Source organism: Canis lupus, chromosome 18 (genome assembly GCF_003254725.2).
Source record: "Canis lupus dingo isolate Sandy chromosome 18, ASM325472v2, whole genome shotgun sequence".
Classification (NCBI taxonomy): domain Eukaryota; kingdom Metazoa; phylum Chordata; class Mammalia; order Carnivora; family Canidae; genus Canis; species Canis lupus.
The window spans coordinates 16,937,605-16,957,117 of NC_064260.1; the positions used below are offsets into that span (position 1 = coordinate 16,937,605).

At 44.5% G+C, this 19,513-nt stretch overlaps 1 protein-coding gene across 6 annotated transcripts in view; it reads left to right on the top strand.

Moving 5' to 3' along the window:
* Nucleotides 1-3,951: 3,951 nt before the first annotated feature.
* NAPEPLD (N-acyl phosphatidylethanolamine phospholipase D) overlaps nt 3,952-19,513 on the top strand; it is a 53,930-nt gene continuing 38,368 nt past the window's right edge. The window contains exon 1 of one of the 6 annotated variants that reach the window (XM_049096654.1): nt 3,952-4,205. In XM_049096654.1, coding sequence (XP_048952611.1) covers nt 3,994-4,205 — 212 coding nt within the window. In that variant the 5' untranslated portion in view covers nt 3,952-3,993. Of the gene's footprint in view, nt 4,206-4,276; nt 4,615-5,787; nt 5,905-14,904; nt 15,033-17,342; nt 18,358-19,513 lie in introns of those variants that run through there. The other 5 variants (XM_025449547.3, XM_025449548.3, XM_049096657.1 and 2 more) reach the window with 5 other exon arrangements.

Here is a 19,513-nt window from a genome sequence, read left to right on the forward strand (position 1 = left end):
GAGAGAGAGAGAGAGAAAGAGAGGCAGAGACACTGGCAGAAGGAGAAGCAGTCTCCATGCAGGGAGCCCAACGTGGGACTCGATCCCGGGTCTCCAGGATCACACCCTGGGCTGCAGGCAGGCACTAAACCACTGCGCCACCCAGGCTGCCCCACAGACCTCATTTTAAAGGTGAGAGCCGTTATGTTAAAATTGTTTTATATGTGGTTTTCCAAAGTAATGTAAGTAGCACCTAACATTGTTAAATACAAAAATAATTTTATTTAATATTGATCTCCAGAAAAGTCACATTGGTGACTAGCCACTCCCAGGGAAACTTTAGGGAACGTTTTTTTTTTTTAATTTTTAAATTTATTTATTAAAATTTATTATTCATGAGAGACACACAGAGAGAGGGGCAGAGACACAGGCAGAGGGAGACGCAGGCTCCCTGCATGCAGCCCGATGTGGGACTCGATCCCAGAACTCTAGGATCACAACTTGAGCCCAAGGAGATGCTCAATCACTGAGACACTCAGGTGCCCCTGAGTAAATTTTTTTAAAGATTTATTTTTTTTAGAAAGCAAGAGAGAGAAAGCGAATACATGAGTGGGAGTGGCAGAGGGAGAGAGTGTCGGGCTCGATCTCATGACCCTGAGATCAGGACCTGTGCCGAACCCAAGAGTTGGCCACATCTGTGCCACCCAGGTACCCCTCAACTGAGTACATTTTCCAGATCTCACTGGCTTTATTCAAGGATTCAGGAGTCGGGCAGCATCACATCCAGCAGATAGAAAGGAGTTCTGAGGAGCTGTACAAAATGAAAGACTTGTAGGCAGAAGGTGCTGAAAACCAATCTCTATCCCGGAGCTGAAATAGAACAGAGCTTGGCGATAAAGGGCAAAGATCATTGTGTTACTTTGCCAGGTGAAGGAGGCTGCCACAGGCTAAGGCCTTCAACACTGCGGACGTGCCTGGGGCAAAAGGCCGAGGGGTTTTATAGGAAAGTACAGGATCCAAGCAGTTTCCTTAGGAATCTGGCCTGGGTTTCCAGCCCCATTCACGGTCTTCAAGGTGGTCTCAAGACTAGCACTGGCCACCTGAGTGTTGTTATTAAATATCCTGTACATTGTGGTCAGCAAGTTGTCAACATCTGAACGGAGTTTCTGGAACAAGGGGTTCTATAGAAAATTAAGGGAAGGGGAGGGGGAGGCTTCATGAAGGAGGAAGGAAAACTGCCAGTTTAAAGTCAAGCCTTGCTGAAGCATTAGTGTGTCCATCTTAATTTCCATCCATCTTGACGTTTCTGTAGCAGTTTCCAAGGGAGCAGGACAAAAAAGTTCCATGAGCAAAAAGTGGATTGGTATGGCAAGGTCTCTCCCTTAGGTGATGGCAGGGGTCCGTCAGGCAGATGATCTCACCAGTGCTGACTGACTGGGTGATTTCCTCATTGGTTTAAGATTCTATTTCTGGGGCAGCCTGGATGGTTCAGCGGTTGAGCGCCTGCCTTCAGTCCAGGGCCTGATCCTGGAGACGTGGGATAGAGTCCCACATTAGGCTCCCTGCATGAAGCCTGCTTCTCCCTCTGCCTGTGTGTCTGCCTCTCTGGGTCTCTATGAATAAATAAATAAAATCTTTTTTTTTTAAAAGATTTTATTTATTTATTCATGATAGTCACACAGAGAGAGACAGAGAGGCAGAGACACAGGCAGAGGGAGAAGCAGGCTCCATGCACCGGGAGCCCGACGTGGGATTTGATCCCAGGTCTCCAGGATCACGCACCGGGCCAAAGGCAGGCGCCAAACCGCTGCACCACCCAGGGATCCCAAATAAAATCTTAAAAAAAAAAAAGATTCCATTTCTGAGAGCGGTAAAATCGAATTCTCAGTTCGGAGATGTGAAGCTTAGCGTGAGTGACTCAATTTGGGGCCTGTTACCGGTTTTTAACAGTAACAATTTGAAGACAAATAGTTAGCATTATATGCTAAGTGCCTGACTTCCTAGGGGTGGCAGAGAGGGAAGGACAAATAAGGCTCAGTTCAGCAAGTCAGGATCTAAAATTAAACCATGAGTAAAATGCACAGGGTGCAGTATTCATTTTGCCCTGTACTGGGAAGCAGGGCAAAGTAGAAATTTTGCCTGGAGTGATCTAAATTGTTACACTAATCAGCTTTTCTAGGTCTAGAAAAAAAAAAAAATCCAACCATTTAGCTTTAGAAGTTGTGTTGAGCAGTGATTACAACACAATCCATAAAGTTTATGTAGTATTCCAGGAGTTAAACAAGCATAAACATTACTCCTACTAAACGAATACAGCTTCAATTAAAATCTCAATGTTGTGTTAAAAGACCATTTATTCCTCCTAAACTCCACTGATTTATAGAGATGTGCTTATCTGAAGTACCTGCTCTCAAGGAAACAAGCCCGGTGAACATTCCTCTCTTCGTAGTACCTGTGAGTATATGGAGAGAAGGGTTAGGAAGTGAACTTTTCAAACCACTTTTTTTTTTTTTTTTTTTTTTTAAGATTTTATGTATTTATTCGTGAGACACACACACAGAAAGGCAGAGACACAGGCAGAGGGAGAAGCAGGCTCCCTACCGGGAGCCCGACGTGGGACTGGATCCCGGGACTCCAGGATCGCGCCCTGGGCTGAAGGTGGCGCTAAACCACTGAGCCACCCGGGCTGCCCTCAAACCACCTTTTTTTTTTTTTTTTTTTTTTTTTTTTCCGCCAAACCACTTCTTAAGCATAGTTAGCAAATGCAACACATGAGCTTAGAGAGTATCCTAGCTCAGAGGGAGAAAGTTATAAACCATGTTCTTGGGACAATCCTAGGAACTTGACTATGGACTGAATATCGAATGCCATCAGCCCAGCCTGCAGGAGGGTAAGGTTCACACCTGAGCCGATCCCTGTACTTCTCCAGTGTAACCCCTGCACCTTCACTTTCAGATGGCAAAATAGTCTGGTTTGCATTTTCCCGCAGCTCCATCTGCATCTGGGGCCCGTGTGTTCCTTTCCAACGTACCACCGCACCCCCCGAGTTCCAGAGGCACAAACAGAAGACGCTTAGGAAGGAATCTTCTTGCCCAACCATCTGCTGTTCAAGTTAACTTCACCGCGATTTCAACCTGTTTATACTACTTGAAACAGCTAATGTGATCCTGCAGTTTAAAAAGAAGATCCCAGGGGATCCCTGGATGGTGCAGTCCGAGAAGTGTCTGCTTCCCTGCAGGTCATGACCCCGGGCTCCGGGGCTCCAGCTCGCAGTGGGGCTGCTTCTCCTTCTCCCTCTGCACCCCTTGCTTGTGCTGTCTCTCAAAAAAAAAAAAAAAAAATAAGTACAATCTTAAAATTCTGGGAGAAACTCGGAATCACAATTTCATGCTCTTTAACCTGAGAGAGGGGAAAAAAAACCCAAACAACCCAAGAACTGTGTGTACCAAATAGGCTGTGACATCATTTTATCATCTATCTATCATCTATCTATCTATCTATCATCTATCTATCTAATCATCTATCTATTTTTGTGACATCATTTTAAAGGCGAGGAGCGGCTGGGACAGGCGGTGCACACGCTTCAAATTAGTTTCCCGGCTGCCAGGCTCGCGGGCTCCCCAGTGCTCTCCACCACGACAGCGCCGGTGACGGAGGCCACCGAGATCCCATTTAGCTCTCGCAGTGATGGCTGGGGTCCAGCAACGTGCTCACGCACCTGAAAACGAGCTATTGATTAGGGGCCGGGGACCCAAAGCGGTCTGAGAAGGGTTTCGGCAGCGCGAACCAGAGGCGCTCGCGGGCGCGGGGGTGGCGGGTGGGGAATACACATCGAAGCGCGCACGCGCGTCCCGCGGTGCCTCCTTTACCAAGATGGCGCCGGCTCTGGGGTCGGCGGGGGCGGCCATCTTGGTAAGGGCAGGAGCGGCCAGCTCGGAAGGTCGCGAGTGAGTGAGTGAGCAGGCCACGTGGAGCGAACTTTGCCTCGGCCTGTGGGTACGGCTCGCGTCAGGGATGGCGAGGCGGCGGGCATTGAGGTGGTGCCTGCAGCTGCTGGCGCCCTCGGCGGAGCCGGCGCGTCGGGGCCGGGGGCGGAGGAACCCAGGCGCCGGCCGCCGTGGCCCTTCCCTCTGCGCGGGGGCGCTGTGCCCGGGGGCGCTGTGGGCCGCGGTGCATGAGGGGCCGCAGCGGCGGCGGCGCACGCGCCCTGCCGCCCCAAACGCCAGGTGAGCCCCGCCCCTCGCCCCGCCCCTCGCCCCGCCCCTCCTCTCGCCCCGCCCCCCCGCCCCGGGCGCCGAGAGGTCTGCGCTCTCGCTCCGGCTCCCGCTCCCGCTCCCGCCCGGCTCGGTGCTCCCCGCCCGCGGCGCCGCTCGGGCTCGCTGTGTCCCGGCCTCGGGCGGTTCGCGGGCGCCGAGCCCTGCCTCCTCCTCCTGGGGATGCTGCGCCTGTGAGGGGCGGGGGCTCGTTTGACCCGCGCGCCTCGGGAGCCGCGGAGCCCGCTTCGTGTTGCCATTCGTGTTCCTGCCCTCGGGGGAGTCCGCCGGCCCTGCGAGCCGCGTGGATCCCGTCCGGTCCGCACGTCGCCGGGCCGCCGCTCCCCGGGTCCGAGGACGAGCGCTGTATGTAGATGAATCGGTCGGCAGCTTCCTTCGAGCAACTTATTTCTTTTTTTAGCAACTTATTTCTGTTTCGTGTCTGATATTTACCTTTAAAAGAAAAAAAAAATCCATTCCAACAGGTTTCTCAGCTTGGGTCTTCGGAGTTCAGCAGGGAAGGGAGAGCGAGAAGAGAGGTGCAAGGTGGGGTGGGGTGGGCCGGGCCAGCCGGGGCTTTCTGGAGTTCTGGGTTTCCAGAGCGGGGCCCCCGCGGGCTCCTGGGGCTGGCGGGCGCCTCCCCCGCGGGCCGCCGACCTGGCCGTGGGCCGGAGCGCGGAGCTGCAGACGCCGCCGCAGGTCGGGAGGGCGAGGGAAGTCAGCCTTCCAAGAGCCATTTCGTTCTCGTCCTCGCCTTTACTGTTATAATATGACTCATCTCGTTTACTTTGGCTGAGAGCTTGGAGTGTTTGCTCTTTGATCATTCTGATTAATTTATCGAGAAAGTCATTGCTGAGCTACGGCTCTCTGGAAATCAGACCATTTCAATCTGTTACAAGTGGATACCTAGCAGTTTTGGTTCTGTTTTAGCTACACTGTTTTTGATTGAGCCTCGGACATCGATATCGTTGAGAAAGAAGTTATGTAATCTTTAAAAAGAAAAGGTTACCCATAGGCTACATCAGCCTGATGCTGCAAGAGAACATTAGGTCTGGGAGAGAAAATAATTAGGGCAGGTGCACTTGTTTAAGAATTTAAACAGAGATCGGCTTCACTTAAGCTCGTTGTGAGTCCACTGGAAATACAGCCCCAGTTTTCAAGAAAAAAAAATTTTTTTTATTACATTCTGCAGGCTTTCCTGCTGCAGGAATTTCTGTAAGTCTCCAAGAGGGGAAAATACTTAGAGTATTTCTCATACTCCATTGTCATTCACAATTCCAAGTTAAATTGTACCGATTTCATATTGCAGAACTTAATTTTTAAATTGGTCCAAGGATAATTACATGAAGGACATTTTAATACAAGCATTCCATTGTAGGGTTTTGGTTATGTTTTAGTTGATACAGTCATCCTCTTATGTTTGTTTGAAAGGACATTATGTTCCTTTGGTACTTAACGTGTTTGGGAGGCTGAGGGGATTTTTAAGAACATTTTGTCTGTTTGGGTAAAGTATTATTTGCCTTTGATTTTGTTTCATTCTGCTTTTTCTTTGTAGTGGTAGATGGCTGTGGATGTGGAGGGTTTTTCCGTTCTACTCTTCTTATGTAAATAAGAATATGCCTGGAGCTGGGGGGCTGCGTTGATCTGGCATTTTAGATTGAAAAGCATGCAGGTGAAAGAGTGTTTGCATTGGAGTATTATTGGGGAAATGAACTGTGCATGTAATTGTTAATGAGCACCTTTATCCTGAAGGCCTGTGAGGGCATGTATAAAATGGGCATTAAAAAAATCACTCCTTTGGGGCGCCTGGGTGGCGCAGTCAGTTAAATATCTGACTCTTGGTTTCGGGTCAGGTGTCAGGTCGTGGGATCCAGCCCCAAAGTCGGGTTCCACGCTCAGTACAGAGTTTTCTTGGGATTCTCTAACTCTGCCTTTCCCACTTCCTCTCTCCCTCTCCCCTCTCCTGTCTCTAAAATAAGTAAATCTTTAAAAAAGAAAATCATTCAAATGATTTGCAGCATGAGGTTCAAGTAATATACCATTCTAACCGCTATATTACTGAAGTAAGTCTACCTATCTAGAATTTATAGTGCTCGACTTGTCTTTTGAATTAATAACTATTTGTTGTGTATTTAAATATTTTATTAACAGATTTTCGTGACAGATTATGTATGAATTCGTATATCCCCAGGGGCAGGTTTGTTATGTCAGAAATAGTCTTGTCAACTCAGTTGGTTTGATAACATAACTAATTTACAAATGTCTTTCAAGTATTTCTGTATTTTAAGTTTGATTTAATAGGCATACAGTATGTGATGTTGTTAATCCCATTCCACAGATGAGGCAAACAGGAAACTGAGTGCCTGGGAGATTTTTTTTTTAAGATTTTGTTTATTCATGAGAGAGACAGAGGCAGAGACCTAGGTAGAGAGAGAAGCATGCTCCCTGCTGGAAGCCTGATGTGTGACTCGAACCCAGGACCCTGGCATCATGCCCCGAGCTGAAGGCAGAAGCTCAACTACTGAGCCACCCAGGTGTCCCAAGCCTGGGAGATTTTAGGCAAGGTCCCTTAGCACCACAGCTCTGGCCTTGCTACCTCTTGTAGAAAGGGGTACCAATGAAGCCAAGGTCGAGTGGTGTGGCACAGTAAGCTTTGGCCAGCATTATGGCCATAGATTACACCCCAAACCTGTGTGTGAGTGGTATCATTGGTTATGGGGGTATGGGGCTTGCGTATAGATGGATCAGCATCAATTCAAAAGTGTAATTGAGAAACAACTTCATATGTACCCACTACCTAAAACAATCCACCTTTTCCCTGGAAGGCAGCAGATTTTCAGGTTTATCTAAATTGAAGTCTTCCTAGATGAAGGGACCAGTAGCCAACTGACTGAACAGCAAGTACCTGTATACTTCTGTGCTCATTTTTTTTTTTAAACAACGTAAGTTTTTTTTTTTTAAATTTATTTATGATAGTCACAGAAAGAGAGAGAGAGAGAGAGAGGCGCAGAGACATAGGCAGAGGGAGAAGCATGCACCGGGAGCCCGACGTGGGATTTGATCTCGGGTCTCTAGGATCTCTAGGATCGCGCCCTGGGCCAAAGGCAGGTGCCAAACCGCTGCGCCACTCAGGGATCCCTCATTTTTTTTTTTTTTTAAGATTTTATTTATTTATTCATGACAGAGAGGCAGAGACACAGGCAGAGGGAGAAGCAGGCTCCATGCAGGGAGCCCGACACGGTACTCGATCCCGGGTCTCCAGGATCACACCCCAGGCCAAAGATGGCGCCAAACCGCTGGGCCACCGGGGCTGCCCTTCTGTACTCATTTGTAATCTTTCTTGTTTTTAAGAGTAAAGTTGTCAGAATAAAGAAACACCAAGCTTCCTCATTGTTTCTGGCACTCCTTGAACTGGTGAGATGTATGTTTGTTTTGCTTACAGGACTCTGATGCTAGGACACCTGGACAACAGCAATAATTGGATTGGGAAGGTTTCTGTATTTGGAGGGTCCTCAGACTAGGAAGATGTTTTGTTCTTTTTTTAAGTTACTGTGTTCCTTCCTTTGGCTTGTTTGGAGAGTTTGTGAAAAGAAGTACTGTGTATATATTCAGAGTATTGTGCTGTTAGATGGTTGAAGTAACTAGGGACAGTTTACAGAGTTTCTAGACTCCCTTTAAAAAAAAACCTTAAGACCCATTTATCTGTTTATGAGCTAAACTAAGTAAAATACCCTACATGGGGTGAAATGTGTCCTTTATCTTTTTATGCAGATCATATGCTCTTTTGGCCCAGGTGTTTTTAAACATGATCATGATGAGAGCATGGCTAATGGACAGTCCAGGCTCTATCACTAGCCAGAGCTGGACCCTTGGAATGTCATGTCACCCTCTGGCCTGACCTGCTTCACCTTTAAAGTAAAGGGGTCACACAGTGATGAACGTGAGTCCTGGCATGGCCAAGTTAGAAAGGACTTTAGTACGTTCCGGTTCAACTTCTTAATTTCCAGATTTCCTGTTTCTGCTCTTGCAAGCGTTTTTAGCCTATCATGATACTGCAAAACTGAAACCTCAAAACGAGACTTTTCTACTGCAAAACTCAAACCTCAAAACGAGACTTTAAAAAAAAAAAAACACGAGACTTTTCTACCATTTCACAGAGATGAGGTACTTGTAACATTCTTGGATGAAAGTTAATTCCTGATTCTTTGCACATACAGTATCTCAATTTCATATGTAGATGCGATGTTTGGTGTGTATGAATGTATATATGATGCTGCTCAGAGCCTGTTTTTTTTAACTGGGTGAATATGAATGCCAGTGGGCATGTTGAATATCATCACAATAAAGAATTTGATGGGGCAGCCTGGGTGGCTCAGCAGTTTAGTGTCGTCTTCAGCCCAGGGCCTGATCCTGGAGCCCCTGGATCAAGTCCCACGTCGGGCTCCCTGCATGGAGCCTGCTTCTCCCTCTGCCTGTGCGTGTGCTTGTGTGTGTGTGTGTGTGTCTCATGAATAAATAAATAAAATCTTAAAAAAAAGGGGAGCCCCGGTGGCGCAGCGGTTTAGCGCCGCCTGCAGCCCGGGATGTGATCCTGGAGATCCCGGATTGAGTCCCACGTTGGGCTCCCTGCATGGAACCTGCTTCTCCCCCTGCCTGTGTCTCTGCCTCTCTCTCGCTCTCTCTGAATAAATAAATAAATCTTTAAAACAAAATATTTAAAAAAAAAAAGAATTTGACAAACTGTACTCAGTAACATTCTCTTGGTTAAGCATGAATAGGAGCTTTATAATTCCTTTTTGCTTAACTACCCAACTGTCTTAAATCGTAGCTTGTAATAATGCTCATCTCCAATTTACTATCAACTGTTCACATTTTAGTAAGTTTTGTTGAAGACCTAACTTTGCATTTATATGGTCCCTGAAGCCTAGAGTGATCATTCCTCCAGGTTTTTCTGGGACTGAGGTTTTCAAGAGGCAGGACTCTCGGTGCTAGAACTGGGAAAGCCCCGGGCACAGTAGGGTCCCCCTGCCCGAAGTTGTCTCTTCATTGAACTTGATTAACAGTTCTTCCCAGTTGGATAAAATGCCAGGTGGTTATGTGCTGGATGAATTTAGGTATCTTTTCAAAGGCAAAGAAAATATCTTCAAGGCCTCATGTATATTACCTGTTTATATGACTGGAATATAGAGCTATATATAAAAGCATTATTTGTTCTTTTTTATATAACTTTGAGAGCAGTTTAGTGATTAAATAGATCACATCATCATTTGAAATCTCCATGTAAAATTAAAAGGGCAGTTATATTTATGAGGGAACTTGTCAGGGAACTACTAAGTGCTTTTTACTTTGAAAGGGAAAAAAAAAAGACATGGTTGAAAGCAAAAAAGGTTAGCCTTGGCAGTGAGACTAACTGTTGGCTGTATTTACAAACTTTGAACCCCGTATCTGTTCAAGATAAATTTATTGGATTTTCCTTGCAGATTCAATGTGATTAGTGGAAAGAGCACGGGCTCTGGAATCTGATTCAACTTGGGTTGGATCTCCAGGTCCAACTGTTAACCAGCTTTTTGACTTTATGCAAACTATAAAACTGTAAACCTTTGGTTATATCACCCTTAACATGAGGATAATTTGTACCTCCTGGGACTGTTGTAAGGGTTGAATGAGATAACTTATTTATTTATTTATAAAGATTTTATTTATTCATGAAAGACACACGGAGAGAGAGAGAGAGAGAGAGAGAGGCAGAGGCAGACACAGGCTCCATGCAGGGAGCCTGACGTGGGACTCGACCCTGGAACTCCAGGTTCACGCCCTGGGCCGAAGGCAGGTGCCAAACCTCTGAGCCACCCAGGGATCCCCAGATAACTAATATATTTAAAGTGGCACAGAGTAAGTGCTTAATGAGCAGTAAACTAGCAGTCAGGTGTGCTGCTCGGTGTACCCATGTTTGGATCAGGAAGGATTATGTGTTTCCATAGCTTCCCTGAACTTCGCAGCTATGGTTATTGTCTCAGTCGGGATTAGTTTTGGGAGGTTTAGGATTAGGAAATTCTGGAGTGGGTATTGTGGCTCCTGAAGTCCTAGTTCTCTATGCCATTCCTAGGACGTGGCCCTCATACTCCGGGTGGCTCCGGCCAGCAAGGTGCAGGAAGAATAAAAAAGAATGTCTCCCTTGCCCTTAGGGAGGCTCCCAGAAGCATCTTGGAAGACTCCTGCTTGAATCACAAAGTATCATCAATATGGCTAATCCCCTAGTTGGAAAGGTAGGAAAGGTGGTCATGTAGCTGGTGCATAGCTACTTATCCTAAGTGAAACTGGGGCTCTGTTACAGAAGAGAAAGGGAGGGGATTAGATCTTATGGTAAGCCTCTTCTAGTTTTGTTTTTGTTTTGTTTTTTTTAAAAGCATTTAAAATTTTTTCATTTATTTTTTTTTGAGAGAGAGGCTACATGAGCAGGGTGGGCAGAGGCAGAGGGAGAGAGTCCTTTTTTTTTTTTTTTTTGGGAGAGAGAATCCTAAGTAGCCTCCACGCTCAGCTCAGTGCAGAGCCCAATTTGGGCTCCATCTCAAGACTGAGATCATGATCGGAGCTGAAACCAAGAGTTGGACACTTTACTGAGTTCCCCACAGGTGCCTCAGCATCTTATAATCTTTACTTACCACTGGGTCACAACTTTACCACTATAGAAATTCAAGGTCTCAGGAATTCCCTAGGGTTTTTCAGTTTTGATTTCTGTAATTAGTAGTAGGAATGCCCTCTGTTGGCTTTTGTCTTACTGTCCTTTGGTTACTTGTGCTTCTGCTATAATTTGATTCCCAGTAAGTCTTTTTAAAACCGGTTAACTCTGGGGGCTCCTCAGTGGCTCAGGTGGTTAAGTGTTTGCTTTCAGCTCAGGCCGTGATCCCAGGGTCCTGGGAAGGAGCCCTGAGTTGTGGTGGGCTCCCTATCCAGTGGGGAGCTTGCTTCTCCCTCTCCCCTGACCCTCCCCTCATTGTATGCTCCCCCACGCACTCTTTCTCCCTCTCTCACAAATAAGTAAATAAAATCTTTTTGAAAAACCCTGAAATAAAAACAATTTTTTAAAAACTCTGTCTCAGTGAAGAAATTAGGAGATTAAACTCCTATTCTTCATTATTCATTCAATAAATATTTATTTTTGACATTTTTAAAATTTAACTTTTATTTTTTTAAACGTTTTATTTATTTGACAGAGAAAGAGAGAGAGAAAGAGAGAGAGAGAGAACAGCTAGAGAGTGGGAGAGGGAGAAGCAAGCAAGGAGCCTGATGCAGGACTTGATCTCAGGACCCCAGGATCATGACCCGAGTCGGAGGCAACAGACTGAGCCACCCAGGTGTCCCTCAATAAATATTTATTGAATACTCCTCATGTATAGGCTGCTCAGGGTTATTGGAGACAATGTGAATCATCATGGATTATGTTTCCTTTTCTTTTGGTTCGGCTTCCTAGGAGCACAGAGTCGAATTTGTGACTCAACTGGACTGAATACAAGTCTGTGACCTATCAGACTTTGTCTGTAGCGATGTGGTCTTCCCAGTCCTAGCACTGTGTGGTCATCCTGTGGTTATGTGCCCTCTCTAACTTGTAGTGAGGGGCAGGGAGGAAGACTAGGCTTTGTGGCTGACAGTTGCCAGGCTGACATAAATTTGAGGGTATCAGAAAGTCCCTGTGGTCCTTCTTACATGCCTGTCCTACTTTTATACCAATGACTAATTCAAAGTGGTTGTTATTAACCGTGTGTATTGGAATCACCCACAGAGCTTTTAGAAGCTATCTGGGGAACCCCCACCTGACATTTTGATTCAGTAGCCTCGAGTATAATTTTTATTGATTGATTGATTGATTCATTCATTCATTCATTCATTCATGAGAGACACACACACACACAGAGAGAGAGAGAGGCAGAGACACAGGCAGAGGGAGAAGCAGGCTCCATGTGGGGAGCCCGATGTGGGACTCGATCCCAGGCCCCGGGATTACAACCTGAGCCAAAGGTAGAGGCTCAATCACTGAGCCACCCAGGTGCCTGAGAATCCCAGGTTTAAGGCTTTGTAGCCATTGGCTTGGAAATACTTAAAGAGGAGTCCCACGTTGCTCCCTATCAGTTATCCTGGAGATCAGATCTTTCCTTAATGACCTGTTTTGAGGGCGATCCCTGGGTGGTTCAGCGGTTTGGCGCCTGCCTTTGGCCCAGGGTGTGATCCTGGAGACCCGGATCAAGTCCCAGGTCGGGCTCCCTGCATGGAGCCTGCTTCTCCCTCTGCCTGTGTCTCTCTCTCTTTCTCCCTGTGTCTCTCATGAATAATAAATAAAATCTACAAAAAAAAAAAAAAAAAAAAAAAAAAAAAAAAAACCCTGTTTGACCACCGGAAGGGGAAGTTGGAAAACCTTGAGACCAGTAGTCACTTGGTTGGGAGATAGAAGGCACCAAATGCTTTAGGGGACATTTAGCCAGCGTTGCCTGGCCTGCCTAAATTGGCTGCTCCTCTGGTGGGAAGCTTCTCCTCTGAGCCAGAGAACCTTGCTAACTGGGCTCAGGCTCTGGTGAAGTGCTGATAGTGGGTGCGGCCGCTATGAGCATCCTGAGTTGGCACATTTTTCTCCCTGGGGGACAGTGAGGGGAGATAATGGGGTGAGGGTGGAAAGGATTGTTATTTCCAGAACCAGGACACTGTTCAAAGTTTATGAAGAGTCTCCTGGTGAATTCAGAGAGTTGCTAAGGTCACAAGGAGCCATGGGGTTGCATAGGAATCCTGTGGAGAATCGTGGCTTCATATTTGTTTTGAGATTTATGAATTCCGGGAAGACCAGGGCTGCTCTTGCTCAAATATAAGAACAAAAACATATTCCAGAGTTTATGTCATTTCAGTTTATTCATGCCATTATGCTCAGCTGTTGTATCTTATTAGTGTAGAAATTTAAAAATGGAATATATGCTTAGAATATAATAAGACAGTGGCTTATAGTTATTAGGGGCTTATTGTGTGCCAGACACTGGGCTAAGGATCACGTACATTTAGTCCAATACCACAGTGACATGGAAACTAAGACTTAGAGGTGACAAGGATACATGCCAAGTTGGGAAATATTTATTTTAAAATGTTTAAAAAAACAAAATGTTTACATTTTTTGTGCTCCTTTTTCTGGTAATGTGGCTTTTCCTGATGACTTGATTCAAGTATATTTTAATTATATCTAGTTTTTGATATGCTTTTATAATTCTTGGTATTCTTTTTTTTTTTTAAATTCTTGGTATTCTTAAGAATACTGTAAGTAAGGATACTTCCTGATATTTTTTTTTTAAGATTTTATTTCTTTATTCATGAGAGACAGGTGTCCCACTTTCTGGTATTCTTAAGCTACACTGAGTTGAGGGATGCCACAGTGGCTCAGTCAGTTAAGTCTCTGCTTTTAGCTTAGGTCATGATCTCGGGGTCCTGAATTAGGAGCCTGATATCTGGCTCTCTGATCATTGGGAGCCTGCTTCTCCCTCTCTTTCTGTATCTCCCCATCTTGTGCGCGCTCTCTCTCTCTCTCTCTCTCTCTCAAATAAATAAATGAAACCTTTATAAAAGACACACTGAAAAAAAAATGTTAGTTGACCTTTTGGGGATGTCACATGGCGCCACTGTGAACCTGCTGTTACACTGTCAGCCAATGAGCAGAACAGGGTCTGACCTCAGTGGTGCCCTGAGCCTTGCTTCCTTGTAAAAGCTCCCACTGTTGGTTGGTTAGTTGTCCTTTACCTTTTTCTCATGCAGGATTGTGTGCCCTTTTGACATACTCCTTTGTACATGAATCAGGGCCTCAAGCAACCTCCCTGGTGCCTTTCTTGCTTTCCATCACCCTCTGTGTTGACATCCAGGCCCTGTTACTGGTTGGCTGCATTCAGAGGCTTATGAGCCTCCTCCACATCCCCGATCTTGTGGATCACAGAACTTCTCATCAGTGTGAACCACTTGGCATATAAGGAGAAAGTATTCAGGTGTTTTGGAAATGCCTCATACAGTTTTTAGTATTCATAGCTAACACTAATGTAAACATGTTTCTCCAAAATCTGTATGGTTGTCTATAATTTTTTTTTAAGATTTTATTTATTTTTTCATGATTGAGAGAGAGGGAGAGAGAGAGAGAGAGGCAGAGACACAGGCAGAGGGAGAAGCAGGCTCCATTCAGGGAGCCCGATGTGAGACTCGACCCCTGGACTCCAGGTTCACACCCTGGGCCGAAGGCAGGCGCCTAACCACTGGGCTACCCAGGGATCCCCATTTTTTTGCTAGAATTTAGATGTAGTAGACATTCAAACATGTTTGGTAAATGTCTCTAAAAATGATTGAAGTATAGGCCCTTACAAATTATACCTGAAACTTTATTATAAGGGTGAAAATCAAATGATTTTGATGTTCAGATTTGTCATGAAATCTCTTCTGAAATACTTTAAGCTGTAAATAAATAATCACCTGGTTTGCCGGGTAAACCCAGGGAACTCTACTTTCTCCAGGTAGCCAACTTTGCTGTTCTCAGATGAAAACTGTTATACTTATCCCTTGCTAGCCCAGCCTGGGAAGGTGGCTGCATCTGAGCTAACTGTAGCTGGGAACTTCCTTCCGGGGTGGACTTGGCAGGGGCACGCCGCGGTGGGGCCACTTTAGAGGGGCAGTTCCTCCGTGGCCTGAGCAGGCTCTCGGGGGCAGCCACGGATTGATAGGACCTAGGAGGGTGAAGGGGCCTTGAGGTTGTGCCCCTTCCCTAACCCTAAGAAGAAAGTCTCAATGACAGTAAGTGACTTTTTTTTTTTTTTTTTTTTTTTTTTAAGATTTTGATTATTAGAGGGGGCACCTGGGTGGCTCAGGGTGTGATCCTGGGGTCCTGGGATCGGGTCTTGCATCAGGCTCCCCACAGGGAGCCTGCTTCTCCCTCTGCCTAAGTCTCTACCTCTCTCTGTGTCTCATGAATAAATAAAAAAATATTAAAAAAAAAAAAAAGGGAACTGAAGTCGGAAGTTAGTATTTTTCCTTTCATTACCCTTCCTTTCTATCTAGGAGCTATGAAGACCAATTTCTCCAATCTTATTTTTTTTTTTTAAGTGGGGAAGAGAGCATTTGTGTGTGTGTGTGTGTGTGTGTGTGAGAGACACACACACGTACGTGTGCATGCGGGAGCGGGCAAAGGGGGGGGTGCAGTTGGAGAGGGAAAAAGAGAATCTTAAGCAGGCTCCATGCACAGCGTGGAGCCCAGTGTGGGGCTGGGTCTTGTGATCCTGAGTTCATAACCTCAACTGAAATCAAGAATCAGACACTTAAGCAGCTGAACCAGCCAGGCACCCCTCCATTCCTTTCCTTTATATTTTTATGGGTTATGCTTTAAAAATAAACTTTCTTTTTGCATAATTGATTGAGACAGAGACAGGAGAGAGAAAGACCACATTTTGAAAGTATATTTTTGTTCAAATCTTGGCTTAAGGAATAATGAACACGTAAGATCATCTGACAGATTGAGGGTACACTTTTAAGTTTCTCAAGCATCGGGCTAGTCTTTCCTCCCCATATTCCCAGCCTTTTCTGTTAAGTAATTGTATTATTTAGGTTTTACTGATTACACCAGAAATGAATCTTAACTTTTCGTTTGCATAATTTTTAAGATATTAAGGAGGTGATAATTATGTCATTTCAGGAAACCTACTTTATGCATGTTTTCTCAATTTGCCATAACATGCCATTTTAGTAGCGTTATCCTGAGGCTTCCAGTTGCAGTACTGTAGGTGGTATTTTAAAGTGGGCTTTGGTCTTAAGCTGCCTTGTTTATTGTTTCTGATTCTAACCAAAGCTTTGCTTTCTTATAGGAAAAAACTCATTATAGAGGAAGCACTTACACTGTATGTATTTTGGTGATGTAAAAATCTCTTGATAGCCTGTTAAATGACTTTTTAGTTCAATATATTGCATTTTGTCAAATAGCAAAGGATTTTCAAAGCCTTTGGTGTTGTGTGATCATGAACATTTGTTATCCTTGATTAATTTTTGAAAAGAAAACGTGTTCTCTCATTTGTATCCTGGAGTGTCAGGTTGTATTTTGTACTCCCTTTTTTCCAAACTGTCTATCCTGAGTCTTAGGTGCTTTTGGTAAGGTAGCATTTCTTTGAGAATTACATGTGTCAGATGACAAAACACAATTTAGTAACAAATTCCATGTCCTTATTATTATTTTTTAATTATTATTTTTTTAAGTTTTTATTTATTCATGATAGAGAGAGAGAGGCAGAGACACAGGCAGAGGGAGAAGCAGGCTCCATGCACCAGGAGCCCGACGTGGGATTCGATCCCGGGTCTCCAGGATCCCGCCCTGGGCCAAAGGCAGGCGCTAAACCACTGCGCCACCCAGGGATCCCTCCATGTCCTTATATAAGGAAAAAAAATCATGGGATGTGGGGAGTATGGTGCTTCAGTAGAACACTTTTCCTGAGGAATTTTTTTGCAAGAGTCCATTTTATTGAGCATAGAAGAGGCAATGTGGAAACAAGGAATGATTTGTTAGGAGATTGGGAATTTTCTTATCAGGCTGGCAGGTGCTGTTTTTTTCTTTTTATAAATTTATTTTTTATTGGCGTTCAACTTGCCAACATATAGAATAACAACACCCAGTGCTCATCCCGTCAAGTGCCCGTCACCCAGGCACCCCCACCCCCCGGCCACCTCCCCTTCCACCACCCCTAGTTCGGTTCCCAGAGTTAGGAGTCTTTTTTAGGGTCAGGTACACGCACTAAGCTGAATTGGAGGATTGTGATTGGTGTGTGATAGGGTTTCCCGTAAGTGCAGGTTGACTTGGGTTTAGATTTGTGGGCCAGGCCACAGGGGCAGCTTCCATTCTGTGGGTCCTGCTATTCGAATTAATTTTATCATTTGTTGAAGTAATTTTTCTGTCTATAATCAGAACACTTTATAAGACAAATTTAAAGTTTTTTTTATACAAGAAAATACTTTGGTTTTTATAAAGGATAGAGAAATGTAGACTTTTTATAAAAATCCTTTTTAAAAAAATTTTTTATTTATTTATGATAGTCATCACAGAGAGAGAGAGAGAGAGAGAGAGAGAGAGAGAGGCAGAGACACAGGCAGAGGGAGAAGCAGGCTCCATGCACTGGGAGCCCGACGTGGGATTCGATCCCGGGTCTCCAGGATCGCGCCCTGGGCCAAAGGCAGGCGTCAAACCGCTGTGCCACCCAGGGATCCCTAAAAATACTTTTTTAAACATAAATTAAAAAAAATACTTTAAAACAGTGAGAAACAGAGAGCTTGTGTGCTCTAGCAGGGGAGCAGCAGGCAGAAGGAAAGGGAGAAGCAGGGAGCCCCATGCAGGGCTTGATCCTGGGACCCTGGGATCATGACTTGAGCCGAAGGCAGACCGTTAACCACTGAGCCACCCAGGCCCCCCAACATAAAATTTTTAAGAACAATTTCTGCAATCTGTTTTGAATCTATCTGGAATTCTAGGATGTTATCTTTCACTTGAACAAAGGTTCTAGTTACCATATCCTTTACTTTTCTACTGAACGTAAATAATAGTTGTCATGATTTGCATTTGGATAGTGCTTGGGAAATACTAACCCCTGATGTCCTTGCTCATCATTACAGCGCATCAGGGAGACATTTGGTAGTTCTCTTTATTTAACAGAGGAGGAAGGCCAAGTTGAGAGAGGTGAAGTTGCTTTCTCCTGCGCTAATCCCTCTCCACTTAGTGGTAACACTGGAGTCCCGTCTTCTATGCTCCCAACTCCCAAGTTCTTTTCCCTTTTGGGAAGGTAAATTGTTTGGTGTGGTAAATACATTTATATCCTTTTTTTAAAAATTTATATCCTATATACATATACATCTAAGTGTATATTATGTATATATGTGTACTTATATGTATTCTAAAACATTTTTGACTCAAGAATTTTTTTTTTAAAAGATTTTCTTTATTCACGAGAGAGACACAGAGAGAGGCAGAGACACAGGCAGAGGGAGAAGCAGGCTCCCTGCAGGGAGCCTGATGTGGGACTCGATCCCAGGACCCCGGGATCATGACCCAAGCCAGACGCAGACCTTCAACCACGGAGCCACCCAGGTGCCCCTTAACTTCAAAAATTGTTATTAAAAGTTGTCATGACTTATTTTTACTGTGCTCCCAGGTATAGTATATTGAGCTATTTGCTTTTTCCTTTAACTTTTTAGTGAAACTGGTTGTTAAGCCAACAAAGTAAAAAAAAAAATGAAATTCACCCATAACAAACAGTGCGGTACTTTCTTTGTTGACGTATGGTGTGTACATACCTCCCACAGAACATTTTCCCTTTCATTAGCCAGTGTTCTTCCCACGCTTGGACATATCTCTCCTCCCATCAGACTCCTGAAAACATGTGGGGATTAACACCAGTCTTAAGGGAAGTCTGTAATGCATGTGAGGGAGGGAGACAGATTATTTTTATTTTTTTATAGATATTTAAAAAGGATTTTATTTATTTATTCATGAGAGACACAGAGAGAGAGTGGGACAGAGACACAGGCAGAGGGAGAAGCAGGCTCCCTGTGGGAATCTGATGTGGGACTCTGTCCCAGGACCCCAGGATCATGACCTGAGCCAAAGGCAAGACACTCAACCACTGAGCCACCCAGGTGTCCCTGAGACAGTTTAATTTCACCTGTGGAAGCCCTTTGCAGACACTTTAGTGAGTTGAAATAGTTTCATTAGCTATGTTATTTAGCATTATATTAAAAGGATCCTTTCTATTAAAGATAGGACTGCAAATATAAATTGGTAAATTTTGTGTTTAGATGTCTGAAAATATAGTTCTGAATGTTTTCCAGATTTCAGGTCAGCATCTTTGTTGGCATGTAATGGATAATCACTCACTTAGTATTTATTAAATGTCACCTCCAGGAATAATGGTTTGCAGGGTCATGATTTATGAGCATGTTGAAATCCTAAACATACATTGTGCTAACGTAATTTTTTTCTTGAACTTTTTAAATGATAAAGCAGTGCATTCAGTTCTAGGCAGCTGGCAAATCTTAAATGTCAAAGAAAGAAAGGATAAAACATTTGCTTTTGAAATAGACAGTCCTTGTTTTTTGAAAGCATTTTACCCATGTGTGCAGTTATTGAAATAAAATATTTGTACTTGGCAGACTTGTCTTCACCAAATGTCACAGCTCAGATCTCTCTTTGGTTAGAGACATTGGAATAAGTCCTTCTCCTATTAAGTAGGCAATTAATCTTCAAA